General features: G+C 35.6%; 1 protein-coding gene across 1 annotated transcript in view; it reads left to right on the top strand.

The window, feature by feature from the left end:
• Nucleotides 1-25,933, top strand: part of CNTN5 (contactin 5) — a 1,203,952-nt gene that overhangs the window by 938,922 nt on the left and 239,097 nt on the right. Inside the window, exons 11-13 of the mRNA XM_063430510.1 lie at nucleotides 13,469-13,650; nucleotides 22,612-22,748; nucleotides 25,306-25,435. Coding sequence (XP_063286580.1) covers nucleotides 13,469-13,650; nucleotides 22,612-22,748; nucleotides 25,306-25,435 — 449 coding nt within the window. The remainder of the gene's footprint in view (nucleotides 1-13,468; nucleotides 13,651-22,611; nucleotides 22,749-25,305; nucleotides 25,436-25,933) is intronic.

The following is a 25,933-nucleotide window of genomic DNA, read 5'->3' as shown; positions in this document are numbered from 1 at the left end:
CTGCACTAGCCTGTTTGCACATCTAGCATTGCATACCTGCATTACTGGTGTAGATAATGGACTAACCCACGTACCGATTAAGCCAGTTTACAGCATAAAGCTACTCTTAATAGGCTTAGCATAAATGTTCTACTCATGTTTATCCCCAATATCAAAAAATTGTGCATGTCTAACTCGATACCCCAAATATACCATGTGATGCTTGTTTCGAGGATTGCCGTTGGGGTACATCGAAATTGTATGTTCTGATTTTTTCTGCACAGCACAAAAAAAAAAGTTAAAAAAAAAAAGTACAATTACAATTATTTATATAGTCCTAAGATATTTCACAGCGCTGTTTAATATGTAAACATGTTAAATATTTCACTCCAACAATACATGTTTGACATACGGGAACAGTTGATGAAGAGGCCCCTGATCAAACAAGCTTACAATTTAAATGGATGATGGACAAATATACAAGGGGAATCAAATCTGTATGTACCTGAAAGATGGGTGAGGGAGGAGAGCACAGTAGATTGGAGACAGCAGAGGGACCTATAAGAGATGAGGAGTTAAGGGGAAAGCCGATAGGCCTCTCTAAAGAAGTGTGTATTTAGGAATTTTAAATGACTACATGTATATTGCCATTTTTGGCTAAAATAATACATTTGCATAAAATCAGATACAATTTAGAATTTTGTGAGCAGTGATTCACAAAGAGCAAATATCAGTAAAAGCATGATACAGAACATTGAGAAAATTAAAACAAATACATGTTCTTCTGTTATGTATTGTAAAATAGCAAAATTACGTCTGCATCACTGGGCTAACACGGCTACAATCTCTACTCTAACATTAAGTATTCAATATAGTTTCACAAGTAACATTTTTGTTATATTTTATTTATTTATTTGTTTGGTAGAAGGGACTATAATGAAACGCATCTTTATAAATCTGACTGTATCTAACAATATAGAATTTTAAGGGGATCTGTTTTTGGAATCATTTTCATTGTCCCATTTGACTAGACTACACTATATTTTCAAACTTCAATACTTGATTGGTTGTTTTATTTTCAATTTTAGCAGTCAAGCATTTACAAATTCACGTTGGTTTCTGATGTAATCACTAATATTAATTTTCAGATCCAATCAACTGATTGGATGTGATATATCAGAGAAAATATAACTAGCTAGCTCAGAAAGCTATAACAAATTATTATTTAAATTCTAATGTGCACAGTAAGAGATCAGGTGATATTGAGCGTTTTCTCTTTAATTACATTAGAGATGTATTTTATTAAAGTGTAATACTTGTAAGATAAAATATAGCTTGGCAGAAAAAGTATTATTGCAGTTATGAAATAAAAAACACCTACAAATATGCATTCGTAAAGAGGAGGGGGGGACAAATCCAGAAAGCAGGAGGACGCATTTAAAAAAAATAATAATAGTAATTTTGTTTTATTACAACTTTAAGTAGAATTTTTTCCTCTCCTAGGAGTCTGCCTTTAGACACAAAGCTACATTATTTTGATTATCCATCTTATAAAAGAAAGCATTATCTTTAACTATATTATTGAGTAATCGTGAAGAAAATGTATAATATAGAAGTGTGTCTCTTATCCATCTACCCATTGCTACTTTTTTAATTTTATTTTTCTCTGACATATATATTTAGAATTGAGTTACATTGTTCTGTTCATGCAGACAAAAAACACATACAAAAAACAAACCTCGATCAGTAGTGACAAATTTTGGATATATCCACCACTTTCTGGAATCCTTTCCACGTAGGGAGTGTAAAAACCACATTACTACATTCGAACATTTATATAAATATAATCTTTTCCAATAATCTACCTGGGGGTGAAGACGGCATTCCAGAAACTATGGGAACATGATACTGGAAAGGAACTAGATGATAAAACATGGACACAAATATTTGCTAATTGCTGCAAACTATAAATCTGTACCACAATCAAGGAAAACAGATCTAAAAGTTTATCCAAATGGCACTTATACTAATTTTTCTCATTTTTCAAAAACAGACCCTTGATGTATTCAGCAGATTGTGGAGAACGTGCAACATTTTAGCATACATGGGGGACATGCATTAAAATAATGACCTTCTGGTGGGATATCCTTCAGATACTGAGTGATATACTGGAGACACTTGTGTCTCCTGGCCCTATTTTAGATCTATTGAATGGCAGCCGTTCAACAATACACTTGTGTTTTTACTACGTTGTCCTTTTGCAATACAATTTGTACTGATGGAGAATTATGTCTAGCAAGGATATGGAAAACACAAGCCCCCACAATGGATACGTTTGTCAGAAAAGTGAAATGCATCCAAGAAAGGGAAGAAACAAAAGCCGCATCCCTGGATTGGATTCCTTATCCCACTTACCTTAATATCTCTCCTCTTGCCTTTATTTTTCTTTGCTTTCTTCGATTTCTGTGCTTCAAAATTACACTTATAATATTTATCCCTTAAATAGGCAGTCTAAACACCATAACCACTAGAGCACACTGTAGTGATTATGGTGATTAGAATGCACTTTTAAGGAAACACTGTACGCACTAAAACAACTTAATCTTATTGAAGTTTCTATAGTGCCTTTAGTCCTATTACCTATGCCCTACACCCCAAAATTGATTTTTTTATATAGTTTGAAGGTTTGGAAGCATGGTATTAAACCATGCCACCAAGCCCTCTGAGTAGGAGAGCTGGGACTATTTCTTTCCATTTTACATACCTACGGATACCGTGTTGCTTATGCAGTGCTGTCACAATCTGTCACAGATAATTAATACCTGCCATTATATAAAAATATGCAAAATGCAAATGACATTGCACATGTTTGAGAAGTATATTTTCTATGAGCCTAAGCAACCCTAAAGGGCAAATTCATAGATGCATCGCGGTGTGCCCTGTGCATGTGCCTATGGTCCCCAGTGATCCGCAATGCTCGTCATGCCATGGAGCAGTGAAGGGAAGCACCAAGTTAGACTTGGTGCTGGAGAGAAGGTTAGTCCTTTTCTTAACCCCTTAAGGACACATGACATGTGTGACATGTCATGATTCCCTTTTATTCCAGAAGTTTGGTCCTTAAGGGGTTAAAAATCATGTTGCACACTGTGGTCATGGGGGGGAGGAGGTGTAAAAACTAGCTTGGGGCAGGCTTTGTATGGCGTTGGATATAAGGCCAATGATATTTTATCCCATAAGCATAATTTGGTCCCTAAAACCTTATGTGGACTATTCTGCTTATTTATCAATTACAGCTCTATACAGTCATTGTTAAATGTGTGAAACATACCATTGTGATTCAGAATGTTTAAAGCAGGTTTCCCCAAACTCCGGCCCTCCAGATGTTGCTGAACTACAACTCCCATGATTCTATCAATGAAATAGATAGGCTGAGAATCATGGGAGTTGTAGTTCAGCAACATCTGGAGGGCCGGAGTTTGGGGAAGCCTGGTTTAAAGGCTGGCTAGTTGTAAAGAAATAAAGTATACATGCAAGATAGAGCAGAATTAGTGTGAGTATGGGATAGCCGCTAGCTGTTAATTTAAAAAAAAGTGCTTGTAATTTGTGAGGGAGGATTATTTATAACCTTTATACAAAAAAAGACAAAATACCAATGCCACTGCATATGTTTGAGAAGTATATTTTCTTGCGAGCCTAAGCAACTCTAAAGGGCAACAAGCCTAAAGGCAAAGTAATTGTTGGCTTTGCTAACAGTAGTGGTGTACATTCCCATGATAGATTGCTAGCCTGAAGCCCAATTGACCTAACACCAAGTTATCATGTTAAAATGTATGTGAACTGTATTTCCCAAGATGCTGAATTATCCTTTAAGCTGCAGGTTAATCATACATGCATTTTATTATATTTCTAAGACTGTAGTAAGACTAGAAGATAAGACGATATTTGGAACATTTATCCATCCAGTTGTTATGCAATATGTTTTAATACATCATTTTCTATTTGTGCCTTAGCTGAAAAAAAGGCACGTTTCTCAATAAAATTTCTAGAAAATAGAAAAAAAAAACTAAAATATTTTACTATATACACAGGGTCATTCACAAATGTGAATTCAAAGTATTTTTTTTTATTTGAGGCCAAAGTATCCTAACTGAAAGAAAAGCACACATATAGATTTTTTTTTCCACTTCAATTATTTTTACTTTAAATTTGAAATCCGCTTTTAATTCTCAGTTTAGTAAATAATCCTGTTAGTTTTAGATTGTAAACTCAGAGGATATTAGCTAAGTACTTAGAAGACTATAAAAGAGCTTTAATTGCTAGATCTCAGCTCACGTAGAGAGCCCTCTTTATATTTTGCATTGGTCTCTTAATATCGTACTGTCTTGTTGTGCAATTGTAAAGAACTGCGGAATATGTTGGCACTTTCTAAATACCAGTAACAATAATATATTTTATTTGAAATGTTATGTCAATAAATAGAATGTTTTACTATTGGATATAAGCATTTGTTCTGTGAAAAAAAATGCAATACTGAATTAAAACACACTTTGCATTTTGCAATAAGTAAGATTACTAGGCTGTTAGAGAATTAAGGAAATGGGACTTATCCGTACCTTTAATATAACTATTACTATTAAAGGGCCTAAGGCAGGGGTAGTCAATCTTTCACACATATCAGATGTTGGGGACTACATCTCCCAAAATGCTCTTACAGCTCTAATGCAAGATGTATCTCAGAGTGCCCGAAGGTTGCCTACCCCCGACATAAGAACTGAGAATCTTTTGACGCTGATGATATTAAAGGGTAGAGAACTGGGCATCCACTGGCCTTATTAGCTTTCTGTGTCCAGAAGACTGAGCATCCTTTGAACTTTAAAAGTAAGAATAATGCAAGCAAATTTGCCATCCTCTGCCCCTCACTCCATAAGTCTATAGTTGGGGAGACGAAGAGAGGAAGCCTCCTCTGGTTACACTGGGGTCCGGTGGATCCCATGTTTTATTTTTTTATTTTTTGCAGAGACATTACATCAGTAAATACATAATGTTTCATATTTTGGGCATAGCTTTGTTACTTGCCAAATGTTACCATGTTAGGCTCTAAAATCTAGGTGTGTGTATTTTATTACACTTATTGTTTACTCGTACAGCTATATCCTTCCTTTTTTGAAATTCCAGCAATACATTTTTTTATTTTTTTGCTTAGATCGTAAAAGCGGCGGATGTTAAATATATAAGCTTTTGTTTAACTATGAAAATTAGCAAATTAGCATGTTTAGAAAGAAAGTACATATTTTTACCGCAACAGCTTGCATTTTATTTTATGCCATGGCACTCACTGCATTTCTTGTAATGCACTGTTATATGTCTTAGAAAGATATACAATTCTCCTTTCACAGAGAGAAAGTTATTTTAGTTATTTTTTCTCTCACACAGACAGTTCAGAAAGCAAGATCAATATGAAATAACAAAAAAGAAAAATGGGAAAATAAAAGTGTGCCCAACTAAATCATTTTGTGTTTGTCTGCTGTAGAAAGTAAAACATTTTTAGATATTTCCTTTGTTCCTGGTTACTTGAATATCCCATTATAATTTCTCTATAATCTGAGTCTCAGGTCTCTTCATTCATTGCCAAACCAAAAACATTCTCTTTGTCAGCATCAAAAGCAGATCAATAATAAAATGCATAAAATATTATACAATACTAAAACTGGACACAAAAATTAAAGCATATAAATGTTTTTCAAAATTGTAATGTGTGTGTATATCTTTGTGTGTATATTTGTTGCTGTGATTTCACCAGAAGTTTGGATTGTAATTGATTGCTCTGACTAGTAGATATATACACTGCGTGCAGAATTATTAGGCAAATGAGTATTTTGACCACATCATCCTCTTTATGCATGTTGTCTTACTCCAAGCTGTATAGGCTCGAAAGCCTACTACCAATTAAGCATATTAGGTGATGTGCATCTCTGTAATGAGAAGGGGTGTGGTCTAATGACATCAACACCCTATATCAGGTGTGCATAATTATTAGGCAACCTCCTTTCCTTTGGCAAAATGGGTCAAAAGAAGGACTTGACAGGCTCAGAAAAGTTAAAAATAGTGAGATATCTTGCAGAGGGATGCAGCACTCTTAAAATTGCAAAGCTTCTGAAGCGTGATCATCGAACAATCAAGCGTTTCATTCAAAATAGTCAACAGGGTCGCAAGAAGCGTGTGGAGAAACCAAGGCGCAAAATAACTGCCCATGAACTGAGAAAAGTCAAGCGTGCAGCTGCCAAGATGCCAGTTGCCACCAGTCTGGCCATATTTCAGAGCTGCAACATCACTGGAGTGCCCGAAAGCACAAGGTGTGCAATACTCAGAGACATGGCCAAGGTAAGAAAGGCTGAAAGACGACCACCACTGAACAAGACACACAAGCTGAAACGTCAAGACTGGGCCAAGAAATATCTCAAGACTGATTTTTCTAAGGTTTTATGGACTGATGAAATGAGAGTGAGTCTTGATGGGCCAGATGGATGGATTGGTAAAGGGCAGAGAGCTCCAGTCTGACTCAGACGCCAGCAAGGTGGAGGTGGAGTACTGGTTTGGGCTGGTATCATCAAAGATGAGCTTGTGGGGCCTTTTCGGGTTGAGGATGGAGTCAAGCTCAACTCCCAGTTTCTGGAAGACACCTTCTTCAAGCAGTGGTACAGGAAGAAGTCTGCATCCTTCAAGAAAAACATGATTTTCATGCTAAAATCTAATGACATGGCCTCCTTGTTCACCTGATCTGAACCCCATTGAGAACCTCTGGTCCATCATCAAATGTGAGATTTACAAGGAGGGAAAACAGTACACCTCTCTGAACAGTGTCTGGGAGGCTGTGGTTGCTGCTGCACGCAATGTTGATGGTGAACAGATCAAAACACTGACAGAATCCATGGATGGCAGGCTTTTGAGTGTCCTTGCAAAGAAAGGTGGCTATATTGGTCACTGATTTGTTTTTGTTATGTTTTTGAATGTCAGAAATGTATATTTGTGAATGTTGAGATGTTATATTGGTTTCACTGGTAAAAATAAATAATTGAAATGGGTATATATTTGTTTTTTGTTAAGTTGCCTAATAATTATGCACAGTAATAGTCACCTGCACACACAGATATCCCCCTAAAATAGCTAAAACTAGAAACAAACTAAAAACTACTTCCAAAAATATTCAGCTTTGATATTAATGAGTTTTTTGGGTTCATTGAGAACATGGTTGTTGTTCAATAATAAAATTAATCCTCAAAAATACAACTTGCCTAATAATTCTGCACTCCCTGTATATATATATATATATATATATATATATATATATATAGAGAGAGAGAGAGAGAGAGAGAGAGAGAGAGAGAGAGAAATTGAGAAAGAGAGAGAGATACGCATATTATTTTAGGACACAGGACACTATTCACAATATACTTTAGAGCAGTTGAAGAACTGTGAGTGTAACATTTCGACATGTACCTGCTAGCTATCCGATCCTGAAAAATCTATCTATCTCTCTGTCTGTCTGCCTGTCTGTCGCTATGTTTGCCTTTGTTTTTACTTTGTCTGAACTGGATTGTGGTGGAGTTTGTAAATATGATCAATACAAACCTAAAAGAAAACAGAGCATCTTCCAGAAAAATATGACAATTCCACTTTAAAAGAGTGTTAGTAATAGTAAAAAACTACCTTTCTTGGGATACAGTATTCCAGTATTCTACTATAGCTTTCTTGGGATACCATATTTCCAGTATTGTCCTATACCTTTCTTGGGTAAATTATATTTCCAGTATTCTACTATACCTTTCTTGGGATACCATATTTCCAGTATTGTCCTATATCTTTATTGGGATACCATATTTCCAGAATTGTACTATACCTTTCTTGGGATACCATATTTCCAGTATTCTACTATACTTTTCTTGGGATACCATATTTCCAGTATTGTCCTATACCTTTCTTGGGATACCATATTTCCAGTATTCTACTATACCTTTCTTGGGATACCATATTTCCAGTATTGTCCTATACCTTTCTTGGGATACCATATTTCCAGAATTGTACTATACCTTTCTTGGGATACCATATTTCCAGTATTCTACTATACCTTTCTTGGGATACCATATTTCCGGTTTTGTCCTATACCTTTCTTGGGACACCATATTTCCAGTATTGTCCTATTGTTTCTTGGGATACCATATTTCCAGAATTGTACTATACCTTTGTCACAACTAACAAAGAAATAACTCTGTAAAGAACTAACAACATGGACACTTGTGAAACCCTGCATTGTTCAGTTCACATGCTACTTACTTACGTGTTGTGAGAGAAGCACCATGCACTCACTATGATCAGTACTGCTTCATTCCTTTCATGCTTTGAATAACTGATAAATAAGCTTCACAGTGTAGACTTCCTAGACTGATTGATCTGTTTTCATTGTCGAAGCAAGCTGTATGTTCTCTTTTTTTATATCCCATTTCCACACATTGTAGCATTAGATAACAGCATTTTAAACATAATAAAAAAATCATCCAATCCATTTTATAAGGGATAAATTAAATTATATATAACACATTCTTTTTATAGCTTTATAGAAAAGATGAAATCTATAGAGTAAGTTTAATGTGTGTGTAACGGATCACCTGGCACCCCGACTTGGTACCTCCGTTAATGGATGCTCCTAGTGCTTCCTGAGGACTCCAAGCACTCTGGCAGACACCACAATCACCGAATCCGAGAAACCTTTAAATTCTCCCAAGCATATGAATGCTGTAGACCATTGAATAGGAACCATACGAATAGGCTTGTACTCCTAGCAGTCAACTGGAACAGCATGCAATAAATCCTTCCCCCAATAATGAGACGACACATCACTTTGAGGGTAAAACAGGAACTCTGGACTGGCTCATCCAGCCTGGCTTTTATTTCCAACTCACACATACAGGCCACACCCAGGGGGAGGCATAAAAGAACCAATGACATAGATGTTACCTCCCACACATCCCCTCCCCTTAGTGTGACACATAATCCCATTATGCATACAGTGTAAAATATACTTTTACACAACTTTCATAACTTTAAAACCATACATTACATTCACATAAAAATACATATCCACAATCAATCCATTCAGGGGAACAACATATTAAAAAATGGCATGAATCCGACCAGGGGTTCAAAAGTTACTAAAAGTATCTTTTGTTCCTTTCTGGCTGGCAGAAAAACATCCCCACAATGCACCCTGGTTTCCTCCCTTCTGCCCTGGAGTTAATTGGAGAAGTAATCCAATTACCCAGGACTAAAGGCAGACTCCATTAACCACATGGTTGCAAAACAACATAAAACACTTTAAAATACATAAAGTCACATTTACACATAACACACAGACATTTCACCTATCCCCAGATAGCTGGGATCTGCACGCACAAAACTACCGAATAGCGCGCAGATCCTACTCACACAGTACAATTGCCATGGAGCTAAAGTCTTTCCCATAGTCTTTCATTATATGAATAGGCTCCATGGTATGGCTATCTGGGGTATCACATTCCCATAAAGTCTGGTCCATAGTCCAAAGGCAAGAGGCGGGCAATCAGCCCCCTCCAAGGACACGTGGCGAGGTCGGTTTCGCCACAGTGTGTGATTATCTTATCATACCCTGGAATAATGTTCAGGTTATCAGGATTAGACATCTGGATCAAAACACATATCTACTCACGTAATTGTTTTTACAATTCTCGTTTGTTTATATTGGGGTTGAATGCCATGCCACAGCTAGTTTTGTAGTTTCATTACAATGCAGTCACCCACTCCATGTGTCCTCTACTTAGGGCAGAAAAAGTCTGTAGGGTTTTATAATAAACCCCAAGTGTGATGAAATATTTGAAAAATATCTTATTGTAAGATCCATCTAATGACTTGACATTTGCCGGTGAACCTACATCTTGGTTGCCATTACAGTAGTACTGAAAACCTATATTACTCTTATTATTGTTGAAAACAATTATTTTCTGGTTTGTTTAAAAGCCAGTATATTATAATTTAAAGATGACGGTTGTTTAAGTAATTTAGTGGTGAATCGGCTTTAGGTGATGACTCGTAGGTTAAAATGTACTATTTTAATCAAGTATGTATAGAACATATAAACAATGAAGCGTATGATAATATAACAGTAAGTTATCAATTACAATTGGTTAATTCCTATCACATACAAAGTCGTTTAATTCATTTGTCCAATCAAATCATTAAATGAAAAATAGAATGGGTCCTTTGTATGCAGGTGATAAAAAATACTGGAGGGACAGCACACTTTAGTAGTCCTCGTGCTTGAGTCACAAAATAAAAATCAGAACAAGTGCATCAGAATTAAGCAGTGCATCCAAATGCTAAAATTCAATGAAGGATACCAATGTAAACACAGACATGTTGGGTATACAAACCCTTTTTCAATGTGCATTTACACTTAAAGTGGCTATGTCATCGTTGCATGATAGTGATATTGCTGCTGTGGTTCCAGTGGCCAGGGGAGCAGGTAAAGGTGAGATTTACTTACTTGGGCCTGTCCCTTGCGTCCACGGCCATCTTCCTCCTGATGGTCCTTTAGCAGACATCATTGCAGTACTCTTGCACATGTGTGAGAGTATAGAATTGATGTAAATCGAGGATGCTGCGAGACCACAATATCCACCATAAACAGAGCCAATTCCCTGCAGCCATCACTGGTAGCTCCACCCAGTGTCTAAGAAAGTCAGGCAGAGGCAATATACAGAGAAACGTAGTCCTTACTTTGTCTATGTATATCTCTTTACTGGGTTGGAATTTCACTTGGAATATCTTTATGAAATACTTATTTTTCAGTGGGGTGACAATGTCGCTGTAACCATGCTCAAAAACGTCCCCCATATATAAGCTGAAAGAAGTTATCCTTCCACCACAAAAATAAACAAAGTGACCACAGGGATCATCAGAGAGGGTTGGAGCTCCCAAACCCAAAAACAAAAATTGAGGTTGTTCTCACTCGAAATGTACAAATTGTGGTGCGTAATGGCGTCATCGCATCCGAAATGATCACCATGTTACCATGGCAACAGTAGATGGCAATAGGGGCATTTAAACAGAAAAGTCCCATGCTTGCAGAGATCATAAGGATGCCGACCCGGCCCTGAAGAGTAGAAAGAGGCTTACATGATGATGAGATAATGAAGCCCCAATTCTATAGCTATGTGAAGCTGTAGTACATTCACCTCTAAATATAGGTGGGACAGGGGTTAAAGCAAATTTTAGCCAGTGCTGTTATGCAGTCTATAACTTTGATTAAAACATAATACAGGAAATTTAAAATAGGTGTTTACAAATGTTTTTTTTTTTTTTTTTGTTCACTGCTAAAACAAATATTTTTCACTTTTCGGATATTAAAGTATATTGAACACATTGCAGTTACATATCTATGTAGCATTAAAATCTATTCTCATGATTACGTTGTAAAATTTAATGCATTTTACTTAAAATATCATATTGCTCTTTTCTATGTGTTATTGATTTTCGCAGAGTCTGAATCAGCTAGGAATTTTACAAATTAAGCCTTTCTTCAGAAACTTTATTTCTACATTCTGTAGGATATAAAAATGATTAGCAACAACCTGCAGGCAACTTCTGAAGACACTTAAATACACTTCCTGAGGATACATATTAATTTCGACAAAAATATTCTCTACGCTATCAAGTAGTCTTTAGACATTTTAGGATTAGCAAACATTCTAATTTTAGTCCTTGTATGCCACAGTAAGTATAGAAGTAGACCTCTCAGTGGTTTTACAATATAAATATAGAAACAAATCCAAAAAGTATTTCCTGCATGTTTTTAAAAGGATTTGCAGAGATTTTAAATTAGTTTGAGACGAATGACAACAGGGCTTAAGTATTTTAAATAAAATCATTTTAAAAAAATTAGGAAAAAGCTCATCTAAACCCACAAGAAAATAGGAAAGTATGGATATTTTTTTTCCAATTTCCCCTTGTCATACCTAGATTCTGCTTACCAACTCCATATTTTTAACAAGTGGACCAATAATTAGTTAAATCCACAATTAAACTAATTGTGCAGTTCTCACCTCGCAACTTGTAGGACTTAAAGAACCGGCTGCTAATGACTTTGTACCAGATACCAAAATACACATTCAGATGTCTTGTGGAGGTAATGCCTCAAGGACAAAAAAAATATCTAGACATTCTCATGTTCTAAACTATCTCTGGATGGAATGATAGCACAGGAAAAGTTTATATAATGAGCAACTTCAAGAAATGGGTTAGTTTGGCCAAGTAAACACCTAACAGCCTCTGTATAAAATATCAAGGGCTGGCTGGATCAGTGTAAAGCTTCCTTCCATTGAATTCTGGAGTAGACAGAATCTATTCTCTGGATTGCTAAATTACTCCTTACCATGAAGAAGTTTGGCAGATGCTGTTTCTGATGGGTCCCAGAAGACTGAAATATGCCTACATGCTATAGTCAAATGTAAAGATTAGTGAGCAACAACTATTGGTCTAGGGAGTTTTTCTTTGTTTCCTTGAGCATGGTCCTATATTTCCAGAGAAGGAAAATCTTGATCTTACAACCTACTATGATGTTCTAGACCAATCGTAGGCAGACTTCATTACTCCTGATGTTGTAGACTCCATCACAAATTATGCTTTGGCAGCAGTATGGCCATATGAGCATAACAGGAGATGTAGTTCACAACATCTGGAGTGCCAAATGTTGCCTACTCCTGTTCTTGACAATTCTGCTCATCTACATTTTGGCAACACTTTGGATAATATCTTACTATCTTATCCTGGTTAGTTGAGATCAGTATGGTATCTTGACTGGTCAACACAAATCCCTGAAACTCTTGGGTGGAATGGGATACTGCCATGGAGGTTTAATTAATACTCAATCCAACTATGGTTTTTTCATAAATATTCCAACAGCAGTGTTCCATTATCTAGTGGAAAGGTAAATAAAATTTGATCATGTTATATTTATCTATGAATACAGACAATTTTGTTACCAAAATTAACTTGAAATAAAAGCAATTATTGATATCTGATTAACTAGTTTTAATGTTCAAAATAGCAGTATGCAGCTACATTTATCAAGGAAATGGGAACATAATATAGCTATTAGTTTTACTTTGATTACAGGAGAAATTGAGCTTTTAAATTGCCAGTTACCTATACAATATTCATTACCTGCAGACTATGACAGAGAAAATCTAAAAGCTTTCAGAACTCATTAGCTTCTTACATATTCCTCGGGGATTGTGAAGTATATCAAGTGGTACATTGGTCTTAATTGTGATTGCCCTTTATTGCTACTTTAACTATAAAATACTTAAATTACAAGATAACACTGCTTTGTACTTAGTGGTCTTAGTAATGAAAAGAACGTTAACACTTTTTTCTGAAACTTTGTTTTTTCTTTTTTTAGCCCTGTTCCTACAATTTCGTGGCGGAAAGTAAGTGGCTTTATTCCAAGTAAGGCGCGCCTGAGAAAATCACAAGCAGTACTTGAGATTCCGAATGTGCAATTGGAGGATGCCGGGACGTACGAATGTAAAGCAGAAAATTTCCGGGGTAAAAATGCTTTCCGAGGACAGCTTCAAGTTTATAGTAAGTAAATAGTCAAAAAGTTTTTCCTCGCCTCCTGATAAATGTTATATTGATAAATGTATTTTTTTGTATTTTATATACCGGTTCATGAATTGCACTTTTATACAGGATAATTGACACATTACGCAAAAACAAAACATTCATATTTATACAAACAGGAGATAAATAATTAGACACAATGAAAAAATAAGGAGAAAACCTTCTTGGCGAGAGTGCAGCCTAGAGGGGATGCAAAATATTATGTATAAAATAGGAAATGTACATTGATACAAAAGAAAATACAGCTGTAAAGTAACAGAAATGTATATATGATTGTGCCACTGTAAGGAGTACTGTTTTACCATCTGTACACTGTGCACAGTGAGCAAGATGTCAATAGAATGTAGAAGCAAACTCTACAATCATCAAACATTAAATGTGTAGAAAAATAGTAGACAGTGGGTTCATAGTAAGCAAAGTATAGAGAAGAGGCAAACACTACCACCTGTACGCTGACGACACCCAGATATACCTCTCCTCCCCTGACCTCTCCCCTACTGTCCTACAACGTGTCACCTATTGCCTTTCTTCTATCTCTGATTGGATGTCCTCCTGCTTTCTGAAACTCAATCTCAATTTTCCTCCTCATAACACTGATCCTCCTCCTTCACTCTCCCTGCAGGTTTATGGTACCTGCCTCACCCCATCCTTTCAAGCTCACTGTCTTGGTATCATTTTTGATCCTGGCCTCCCCTTTGCACAATATGTCAAGTCTGTTGTTAAAACCTGTTGATTTTAGGTTAAAAACATTGCCTACATACTCCCCTGTATTACGCAAGATGCTACCATGGAGCTTGTTCATGCTCTAGTAATCTCTTGCATGGATTACTGTAATTCTCTCCTAATTGGTCTCCCCAGAAGCCATACTGCCCCCCTACAATCTGTGATGAATGCTGTTGCCAGGCTGATCCTGTCGCTCCTCTTACACCTCACCCCTCTGTCGATCCTCACACTGGCTTCCTGTCTCCTACAGGTGTCAATATAAAATACTAACCCTTACCTATAAAGCTCTAACCAACTGTAGCCCCTCTTACATTTCTTCACTGATTCATAGATATGCCCCCTCTCGGCCTCTTCACTCTACTGGTGACCTTCTCCTGTCTGCTGCTCGCATCCTTACTGCAAATTCACGCCTGCAAGACTTCTCACAGGCGGCTTCTTTCCTTTTGAACAGCCTGCCAACCCTTGTCAGACTCTGCCCTAGGCTTCAATCCTTTAAGAACTCCCTCAAAACCCATCTTTTCAGGCTTGCTTATGACCTCCAAGAGTAACTTCTATCTCTCAATCCTTACTCTCGCTCTCTCCTAAAGGGCCCCACTCCACTCTCACCTCCAGTTAAGCTACTTTCTCACCATGTCTATTTGCTGTCTATTCCTTTCCTACCCCTCCTCCTCTAGACATAAGCCTGTTTAAGCAGGATCCTCAACTACCTATTGTTCCTGTTACATTTTGTTATTGTCTCATTTGGTAAATTTCCCTTTTATTGTAAAGTCTTGTGGAATAAGCTGGCAGTATATAAATACCAATAATAATAATAATAATAATAATAATAATAATAATATGACACAAGTAGTCAGCTCAATCAGCAGATCAAGCAGATCTGCAGAAAAGGGAGGTCATTATAATTATTATTATTGGCATTTATATAGCGCCAACCTATTCTGCACCCTTTACAATATTAGTGGGAAATAAAGGTGGAAATTTAACAGTAAATGAGACAATAACAAAATGTTACAGAAACAATAGGTTGATGAGGAACCTGTTTAAATGAACTTTCAAACACGATAAGAAGGGAATTGAGGGGGATAGTAACAAAACAGCAAGTTGAGAAAGTAGCAGCCTGGAAGGTGAGAGCAAGAGACAGGTACGTGAAATAGACATTACTCTCAGAGGCCATAAGCTTTTCAGAAGAGGTGGGTTTTGAGGGACATCGAAAGATCTATTAAATGTTTAAAGACTAGGGAAGAGCTTGATGGTGGTAGGCAGACATGAGTTAAAAGTAAGGGTACGAGCAACAAACAGGAGAAGGTCAACAGCAGTTGGTGGTAAAAGAAGAGTGTTGGAGAAGAGAATTGAATTGGGAATTCTTTGGAGTTTTAGTAAATATAGCTTTGTAGACAATGTAGATGTTGATTATTGTCAGCTTCTTTTGCAGAAAAATATTAAAAAGTCAACATCTTGTGATGTTGATGGAATAATTCACTTACGTGCATAGCACCAAATATGTCCATAGAACAAAGAATACAAATAATGGCACCAGGCAAGTTTAATAATGCTTAATTTGTGATACACTCTCAACATTTCTTGCACTTCTCAGTAAGTATGTCATGTCCAGAACTGTTGACAGAGAGAGTAAACAAATGGCTCCAGTCTAACTACTTTTTTGATCTAATTATTTCCACAAGCACCATACCTAGGTTAGAAGTTTACATCTCAACATTTTAAATGACCATATAGGGACACTCTATTTCACGATTATGGCTACAGGAAGAGCCAAATGTGTGGTTAACTGAAAGTACTTTATTTTAACACAATAATTTAAAAACACATGTACTGTGGTTCAAAGACACATTATTGAGAGTTTAACCCCTTCAGGACTGAGTCAATAGTACACGTTCTGATCAAAACAAAATGTCAACAAAAACTGGAATTTGCGCTGTATGTCTGTTCAACCGTAATTTACCTCTTTCATATTATATGCACCCACACTTATTATATATCATTTTATTCAGGAGAAACAAGGCTTTCATTTCATATCAAATATTTATATATGAAACATAATTTATTATGAATAAAATCAAAAAAACTGTGAGAAATGTTTCTTTTTTTTTAAAAAAAAATTGTAGTTCCACCTCACATTTTAGCTGTTTTATTTTATTCATTTATTATTGTAATTATACTTGTATATATAAATATAAAATATATATATATAGATGTAATATATAAATATATATATATATATTATATATATATATATATATCTCATATATATGTAATGTCATTCTAAGTGTATTTTAATACTAATATATGTACTTATATTAATATTAAAATACAGTACGTATGACGTTACATATATATAAGATGTATATATATTATATATATGATATATTATTATATATATTTAATTTATTTTAACATGTGTATTTTTTTTTCTTTTTAATACTTCCTACCAGCAGAGGGACTGTCTGACATTTCAGACAGTCCCCCTGCTGGCAGATCCACAGCCAGCTATAGGGGGCCATGTGATCGCTCTTTGAGAGCGATCACATGGTCCCTGTGGGCCTCATTTGCCGGGGAGGGCTGCCTGGGCTGTCAGGCAGCCCTCCAGAAGAGGATCGCGGCGGTAGTGAGTAGTTGGTGGCTCCTGGGGGCTTAAGCCGCTACGGCATTCCATGCCGCCGCAACGGCTTTAAAGCCCATTTAATGCGGGGCGGCATTGAACGCCGTAACGGCGTTAAGGGGTTAATATCTTTGGAGCTTTGCTATGCACACCAAATATTTGTATCTCCTAGAAAAGAGTAAGAATGGATAGAGAGGGAATAAGGGATTTTGGTTAAACTGTGGGATTGTCCCTCAAAAACAGGAACATTTGAGAGGTATGTCAATAAAGTAGTGAATAATAGCAATTTGGTCCTTATATCCTGTCAAAATGCATGCTTAACTGAAAACATGTATGTAGCTATCAGGTGTTTCTTGTTTTAAAAATACATACGTTTGCCAAACAGGGCACTGCATGGATTTCAGATAGAAATCTTTCCACCTAATACATGCTTTTGTCAATAATACACCACTGTTGGCAACGAACAACAAAATAAATAATGGTAATAGTGCAATTTTAGTTAAGGATTAAAGAATTCAACTGGGATTCAGATTAAGATTGTTACTTTAACAAGGTATACAATTTGGGTATTGTTGTACTCAGGAAATGGTTATAAACTATGCTTTCAGTTTAGCTACTCTGGCCTTAAAATTGAAATTCACTTTGAATTCTCACTTTAGTAAATAACTGTGTAGGTTTACAAGGCAATCAGAGATGTATTAAAGGGCCACTCCACACCCATGAGGCGTTTCAACTTGCTTAATGAGGAGTATCTCATTTTAAAGTGCAGATTTCTAAGAGCTGGGGCATTCGGACTGCAAACTCCAGACTTTGTTACCATTTACCAATGTCTAGACCAGGGATAGGCAACCTTCGGCACTCTGGTGGTTTTGGACTACATTACCCTTAATGCTTTGCAAGGTGCTAAAAAAGATTATGTAGATGCCAAAACAATAAAACTCCCCACAGTGCAATTAAAAAGGACTGTTGTGCATCAACTACATATATCAATTTGTACTTTGACCAGACTCCAGCCATGGACTGTACAGTTCAAACCTTGTGGGTCTCATCAGCATGGTGCCAGTTCTGATCTGAGAGCATATAGCTGAATACCAAAAAGATTGTGGCAAGGCCAAACACAATAATACTCCCCACAGTGCAAATAGAAACATTACTGTTATGCATCAACTGTATATCTCAGTTGGACTTTGCATCCCAATTACATTTGATATAGAATGGAATCCAGCCTGTCCATAAGCAATCAAAGACTCTAGTTTAGAACCAAAATATGGAAAAAGACAACTAAATGCTCAAATTAAATGGTAATTACAGAGACATGACAGCTGAATTTGCAGGTGGACTTTTGTCAGTTGTAAAACATGATAGCATTTAAAAAAGCAAAAACAAATGAAAACTATCTCCTTTGGAGAAAGGGTTAACTTCATGGGTTATTATTTTACTACTGTATATTCTACAAAGTTATGTATTCTTAATTTATTAATTCATACTATTTATTATATTTATACTTTTTAAATGTAACATAATTTTAACAGTTTGCCCTCCGGCAACCTGTCCTGCTATCTGAAATGTTTGGAGTGAATCAGGTTGAAATTTGATGTTTGTTAAATATGTGAATTCTATTTACTGTTTTTTTAAAAAGACACGGGCTGTTACCAAAACAGTTTGTACCATTCAGATAAAATAACAAAATATACACGTTTGCTTTTAGTAAGTAAGAGAAGTGCAAATTCAGTTGCAATCCAGTTATAAAAACCACATGTTTCCATCTGGAACACACTGCACCCTTATTGAATAACCCTAGGTTATCCTGCTGATGTGAGAGGAGGATTTCACATCTGCTAACCAATAAATGCTAACATCTGCATTGGACATTCCAAATAATATTTTGCCATCATGTTTTCCTACAAGGATGGCATAGGCACCAGAACTGCACTAGTAAGCGTAATCAGTCCCCTGTCAAATATTTTTTTTAATTATTTACATATTATGCACAAACGGCAATAAATGTATAAGTATCATACAATTAAATGTTTGAGGGTGAATATCTGATGTAAGGATAATGGTTATAATTAGTTTGTATTCATTTCACAAGCAAGAAAAAGAAAAAAACTACTTTGCTGTACATGAATTGCGTCATCCGTTAGGGGACATATTTTATGCATATAGGCTAAAATATAAAACAAAAGCTTCCACTGACAATCTGTCATTTTTATCACTTAGTGTGACAAATACATTTGTGCATCTGGAGCAGGTTAAGGCATGCTCATAAAACATTGGGTTGACAAGATAAAGAAAGGAAAGGTATCATGGTGCAATTGATTTATACTCCGTTGTATGTTTTACATTGCACTAGAATTACATACATTTTTAATTAGATGGTTACTTCGCTTTCCTCGTACAATTATGCTTTGCCAGTGTAATATCCTGGCTGTAATTTACAATCCATATATGTAAGTTGCTCTCCTCTTTTCAGAATTCTTCATTTTGTAAATTAAATACAATTTGTAGATATTAAAGAAACTGTGCTACTGTATTTCAGTGAGCAGAGCTTAAAATGTCCACTCCCACCCATTAGCCATGGCCATAGCAGGAAAGACTTCAAATACAGAGTCCATAGGTTGTCACAGGGCATCCTGGAACTGAAGCTCCACGTAATCGTCCCATCCCTGGCTAGAAGACACCAAGGTAGAACATTGGATTGAAGCAGTAGTCTACTGCCAGAGCACCAGTTGTTCCTTACATTGACCATTCTCTGGAAGGAAGAGAGGCACTGAAGGACGTTGGAGAAGTTGTTGCAGCTAAAATAACAAGGACTCTCCCACCAAAAGTGTTATCTTAAGGCCTACTTTCTTGGCACTTGACTCAATTGGGAAATTTCCAGTATTGGGTGCAGATAAAACATGGCGAAAAAGCAAAGTTTAAATATAACTCACAAAGCAAGTGCATCATACGAGTCAAGTGTACACAGATGTATAAATGAATAAATAGTGCAATTTAATTTGTCAACACTAGGCATGACATCAATAGGTACAAATACACCTGTGCGTAGATACAACACACTCAGTGGGTAATAGGTGAAAAACACACAAAAAATTACCCTTTGTTATATAGTATTGTAGAAGAAAGGACTCCTCATATCCTCATAACAAATATAGACAAAATACCAAAACGGCAATCTACAATACAATAATAGAGGCAGACATAGGGCAATATTGTTTGCAAAAAGATATGAATTTTAAAAATAAATGTTGATTGCACTCACAAACCCAGTTTGATTGTAGGCATATCGTAATAGATAAGTATAGCAGCTTCAGGACTTTGGAACATCAGTGGTGTATATAAGAAAAAGAGAGAGAATAATAGTGCAGAGTATCTCAGTAAAAGTTAACACGTTTATTAATAGTAACACTTACAAAACCGAAGTGTAAAATAGGCACATCACACTCAGGTGGAGGTCTCTTGTCACAAGGTCCACAGGAGCAGGAGAACCCAAATAAATAAATCACCAAATAAAAACAATTAAAAAACAAATACTCTGAACACTGTAGCCCTACGCGTTTCGTTCAACGTTTTAACTTCCTCAGGGGCATCTGCTGGAGTGTTGTCCTCATGCAGGCATGCTAGGCATGACATACCAAGTCAACAACAGACAACCCTTGCACACACGCAATGTGTAGGCACAGCGCAATGTTTAGGTTAGGTTACAGACTAGAGGATTTTTATTTTTCAAATTAATTACTTTTTTTTTTTTTAAATAGCTACTTTTGTTCTTTAAAACCTAACCAATCAACCTACAGTGTTTTAATGTTCGCTTTTAGAAACACTGCTAGACATGATAGAAAACTAATACTTTCATTATATTTCCCAGAAACCCTTTCTTTTCACATAAGGAAGTGTTCATGAGATGTGATTTGCAGTGCTATATAAAGTTCAATGACCATGATTCCTTTCTTGGTCTGGAGGGAACTCAATGCTGTTCAGTTCTTTATATAATAGATTTTTTTTAAAGTAGAGGGTTCTTGACTAAAAAGTAAGTTGATGAGTGACTTGCAAACCATAGGTTAAAACAGACACTGAAAAATTGAATTCTCTCAAATTTATCTTTAAAGCAAATGCAGGAACTTCAAATGCGATTATCTTTTTTTTATTTTTTTATTATTTGGTTCCGCACATATGTTAATACTGTATTTGTCAGATGCATTGATAAAGCAACGTGTCACCTCCAGCCCTGTTGTGTTTTTATATATTGCACAAAATAAAGCAGAGATTAATATTTCAACACCATATTAATTTTAGAATTAATTTCAAACAAAACAGTAAAACTGATGAGTAACTGGTGTAGACTTCAGGAGTTTATGTGAATTCAAATTTTTTTTTTCAAAGTCTGTTTTAGCCCACATTTTTCAAGTCACCAATCAACTTACTTATTAGTTAAGAGAGCCCTCTACTTTTGAAAATTCTATTATATAAAGAGAACTGTACACTAAAGACTAGTGTAATTTGTATATTTAGTGCACGGTTTCAATAGGGGAATATAAAACAGAACAGAAAAGTTCTCCCGAAATTCTGTTAAAATTAATACAAGATATAAAATGCATCTGTTATTTTTTCAGCACGTTATTCAACTAGACAAAAGATATAAGACGATTTATAGTGCTCTCTGCAGACTGGCTTAAAAACTATTTTTTAAATATTTCCTTTGTGTACTGAATGTGGTTTTTGATACATTTTAAGATATCTAACAAAAGAGTCAATATGAAAGACATCAATTCTATACTAACAGAAAGTTTATATGACAGTCATTATTTGTAAATGAATATATTCAAAATGTTACTACATTTATAAATTTAAATTAAAGTAATGCTAAATCATTGCTTCCCAACTACATTCCTCACCCCACCATGCGTTTGCCTAATTTAATCAATGACCAGTCAAGCTCTTGAGTTCAGGCAACTGAAAAACCTTTTCTCACAGCCAACAGGGGATAAACCGTCTCACAAAATGTATCAACAGTAGTTTTCTGTCTTTCCTGATCCATTCCTGCAGCTCACTTGGCATTACATTTAATTCCGCGTAACTTTGTTAATTTTTTTTGTGGTAACTTTAAGAGGATTAGGACGGAAGCTGAATGTGTGATTTGTTTGCGGCTTTTCGTAAGAGATACCATAACAAACCAGTTAAACTCTAATATTTAAAAACTTAACAAAAAAGTTTTGAAAAAAATAATAATTTTGCTGAACAACTTTGCAAAACAGTATAATGAACTAATTTGTCTACTTTGTGATACATTTTAATTTAATACCCAAAATATTAATTAGCGTGAAATAAAACAGATGGCTAGAAAAATGCATTCATCATGATATCTCTATAAAGGACATGTATTAAATATTTCACATTATTTTGGTATGAGTTTATAGTGTCTGTTTTATAATAATGATAAATTGTAGACAATACAAGATTCTTTCCATTCAGTCAAAGGCATAAAACTCTGCAAGGAAATTTCCTTCAATACATATCTTCAGAAGTACGTATTTTGTTTCAAACCTCATTAAATATAGAAAATTACTTTTCCTTTTTTCCAGCCCAACCTCAGTGGATTGAGAAGATTAATGATACTCAGCTAGACAGTGGAGACCAGCTCCGCTGGGAGTGCAAGGCCACTGCGAAGCCAAGAGCAATATATCGTTGGCTAAAGAATGGACTTCCTTTGTTGCCACAGGTAAGATTTTTCAGATAAAATATGTTGGTTTACTCTGTTTGCTTGAATCGTATTTCTGCTAATAAACAGTAACTCTCTATTGTTGCACTACATTGTGCACAATACTTAGCTCGATTTTAAATATATATATATACAGACATTTCGGAATAAAAGGTTTTTACTTTTTATTAATTACAAAAGTCCTTGAGTGCTGGCTTTTTTTGATGCAGTATATATATATATATATATATATATATATATATATATATACATATATATATATATATATATATAATTATATACTCATCTGAATGCCACACAACTCAAACAAAGTGCATAATATTTCAATCAGAAATGTAAGTTAAAATTAAATGCAAATTATTACTGAGCAAATGGCATTAAAACATGGAGATTCACTACAGTCCAAATTGCAATTCGGCTAAATCTGGGCTGATTGACCGATCGGTCAACTTCCCGAACGACCACAATGTACCCAAATCACTAACCAAATGAGCTGTACAATGGCCGTACAAGTTCCTTTTGATTTGTGATTCTGAACTCAAAAAGAAAAAGAGATGACTGATGGGAAAAAAAAATATGATTGATGGTTATGGAACAGGGACTAAATGTTGATTTTATTCACAGATAAAGGGGAAAGTGATAAAATATCTGTATTTATATATTATATATTTAATAATTATAAAACATAAAAATATAGATTTTATTTTTTACTGATTCTCCTGTATTTCCTTTCATTGGTTACTTTTTATCTTTTTTTTTATCTATAAACCAAATGTCAGAAAAATGCTTTAATTAGTATACTGTAAAATATGTACATAAAAATATTTATATATTTTGCAATACACTGATTCACCCATTTCCTCACTCTTTTGGTTCATCTGACTCATTTCTGAATCATTTTTTAAATAACATTTCTGCCAAGCCGAGCCCAAATATGGAGGAAGTTTGGGCATACCAAATCTGGCAGACACAATTTACTCGCTGTGCATAATTCTAATGGCATTTCTGTAATTATTTTTGTTTATATAGTTGATTTATTTTAACGATGTAGTCTAAGTATCTCATGAAGCTTTATTTTAATTTTTTTATGAAGTTGTACATGTGTTTTTTTGTAGTTTCAGTATTTTAAGCATGTATAAATATATAAACAGGTATATTACGAGTCACGTTAAACTAGACTTATTTCGTACAATGATCCGTGAGAGCATCCAATATTCCTTTGTTTTACTATTTCACATTTTATTGCACAATAACCAGTACAATAAGAAGAAACTAAGCAATACGTTACCTGAGTAACGGACATATACGCCAGTCTTTGTAAGTCAAGTATGCCTATTTGTATTTAAAAAAATCATTCACAATATACGGATGACATTAACTGCCTAGTAAACGCTACAACTGTGCAATAAAATTATAGTACAATCCACAGTCAGATATATGAATAACTAAAAGTTTGATGCTTGCTAGTTTTTCATGTTTTCTTCTGACAAATGATAAGAACAAGATAACGTGTCTGACAAGCAACCTTCGTCGAGGCTCACGGTTTCCCTTACATGGAATAAAACATGAGACAAAATATAGGGAAAAGCTTCAGATTTGTTGCCTTATATGGTCTCTAAGTCCCCATAGAAGGTAAAAAGAAAGCACTGTTTAACTAAATGATCACAGAGAAAAGAAAGTGACTCTGTGATAAATCAGGTACATAAAGGTTGTCCCAAAAACAAGGCCTTCTAGACGGATTCAGATAAATAAATAAATAAATAATAAACAGCAAAAAATACTTTGACCTTTGTATTTTGTTCATTATTCCAAATGCACGGATTTTGTGCACAACAGGCACAGTGTGAATTTTTCTTTTCAAGAGTTAGTGCAACACATACCTAAGGTAGTGCAACTCCTAACTGTATTGAACTTGTTTATTTTATTTAATTGATTTAACTTTGCTCCTTTTGAATAGAAACTTTGCAGCGAGTTCAATGGAAAATAAACGCTCCAAAAAATGTACCACTTGTTTTAAAGCACCACTATAGTACCAAGAAAACAAACTCGTTTTCCTGGCACTATAGTGCACTGAGGGTTCCCCCACCCTCAGGGTCCCACTCCCGTGGCGCTGAAGGGGAGGAAGGGGTTAATCCCTTACCTCTTTTCCAGCGCCGGGTTCCCTCGGCGCTGGGACTCTCCTCCCTCTTCTTCCGTCATCGGCTGAATGTGCATGCGCGCGCATTCAGCCAGTCTCATAGGAAAGCATTCTCAATGCTTTCCTATGGACGCTAGCGTCTTCTCACTGTGAAAATCACAGTGAGAAGTGCGGAAGCGCCTCTAGTGGCTGTCAATGAGACAGCCACTAGAGGCTGGATTAACCCATAGGTAAACATAGCAGTTTCTCTGAAACTGCTATGTTTACAGCAGGCAGGGTTAAACCTAGAGGGACCTGGCACCCAGACCACTTCATTAAGCTGAAGTGGTCTGGGTGCATATAGTGGTCCTTTAACACCGAAAGTTATATATACCCTCAGGTGTCTTTTTGCTAACATAATATTGTTATTTCTTATTACAGAACAGGATTGAGATGGTTAATGGAATGCTGACAATTCACAATGTAAACCAATCTGATGCTGGAATGTACCAGTGTCTGGCAGAAAATATCTATGGAATTATCTATGGAAGTGCGGAACTGAAGGTTCTAGGTAGGCAATCGTGGCTCTGTATGGGTTAATCAATTGTAAAGATTGGAAATTACTCAGATTCAGATTCAACTTTATTAAACTTTTTTATCACTGTACAATGTGCATACATGGACAATGAAACACAGCTGGCATCTGAACAGAAATGCAGCAGCAATTCATGAAAATACTATATAAAATGTACTTTAAGAGTAAGTTCATCTATACCTAATACCATAATTCCCCATAGTACTTAAGAAATACAATCATGTTTCATTGATACAAATTTCAAGCCTAATAATACATTGACATTATACAATAGTGCCACCATACAGAGATTCAATATGCAACCCATGTCTAAATATAAATGCTAACTCATAAAAGAAAATACCTGTGCAATAAGCGTGCTGCCAACTGCCATACAGTTAATATATCTAGTGCAAATAAACACCAAATCCTTAACCATATACCTTTATCATGTAACATAAAGTGCTTAATGTGAGCCTAAAAGGCCACATGCAT

Source organism: Pelobates fuscus, chromosome 1 (assembly GCF_036172605.1).
Source record: "Pelobates fuscus isolate aPelFus1 chromosome 1, aPelFus1.pri, whole genome shotgun sequence".
In the NCBI taxonomy this organism is placed as follows: domain Eukaryota; kingdom Metazoa; phylum Chordata; class Amphibia; order Anura; family Pelobatidae; genus Pelobates; species Pelobates fuscus.
The sequence above is the reverse complement of the archived record's forward strand: the minus strand, read 5'-3'. Positions and strand labels throughout refer to the sequence as shown.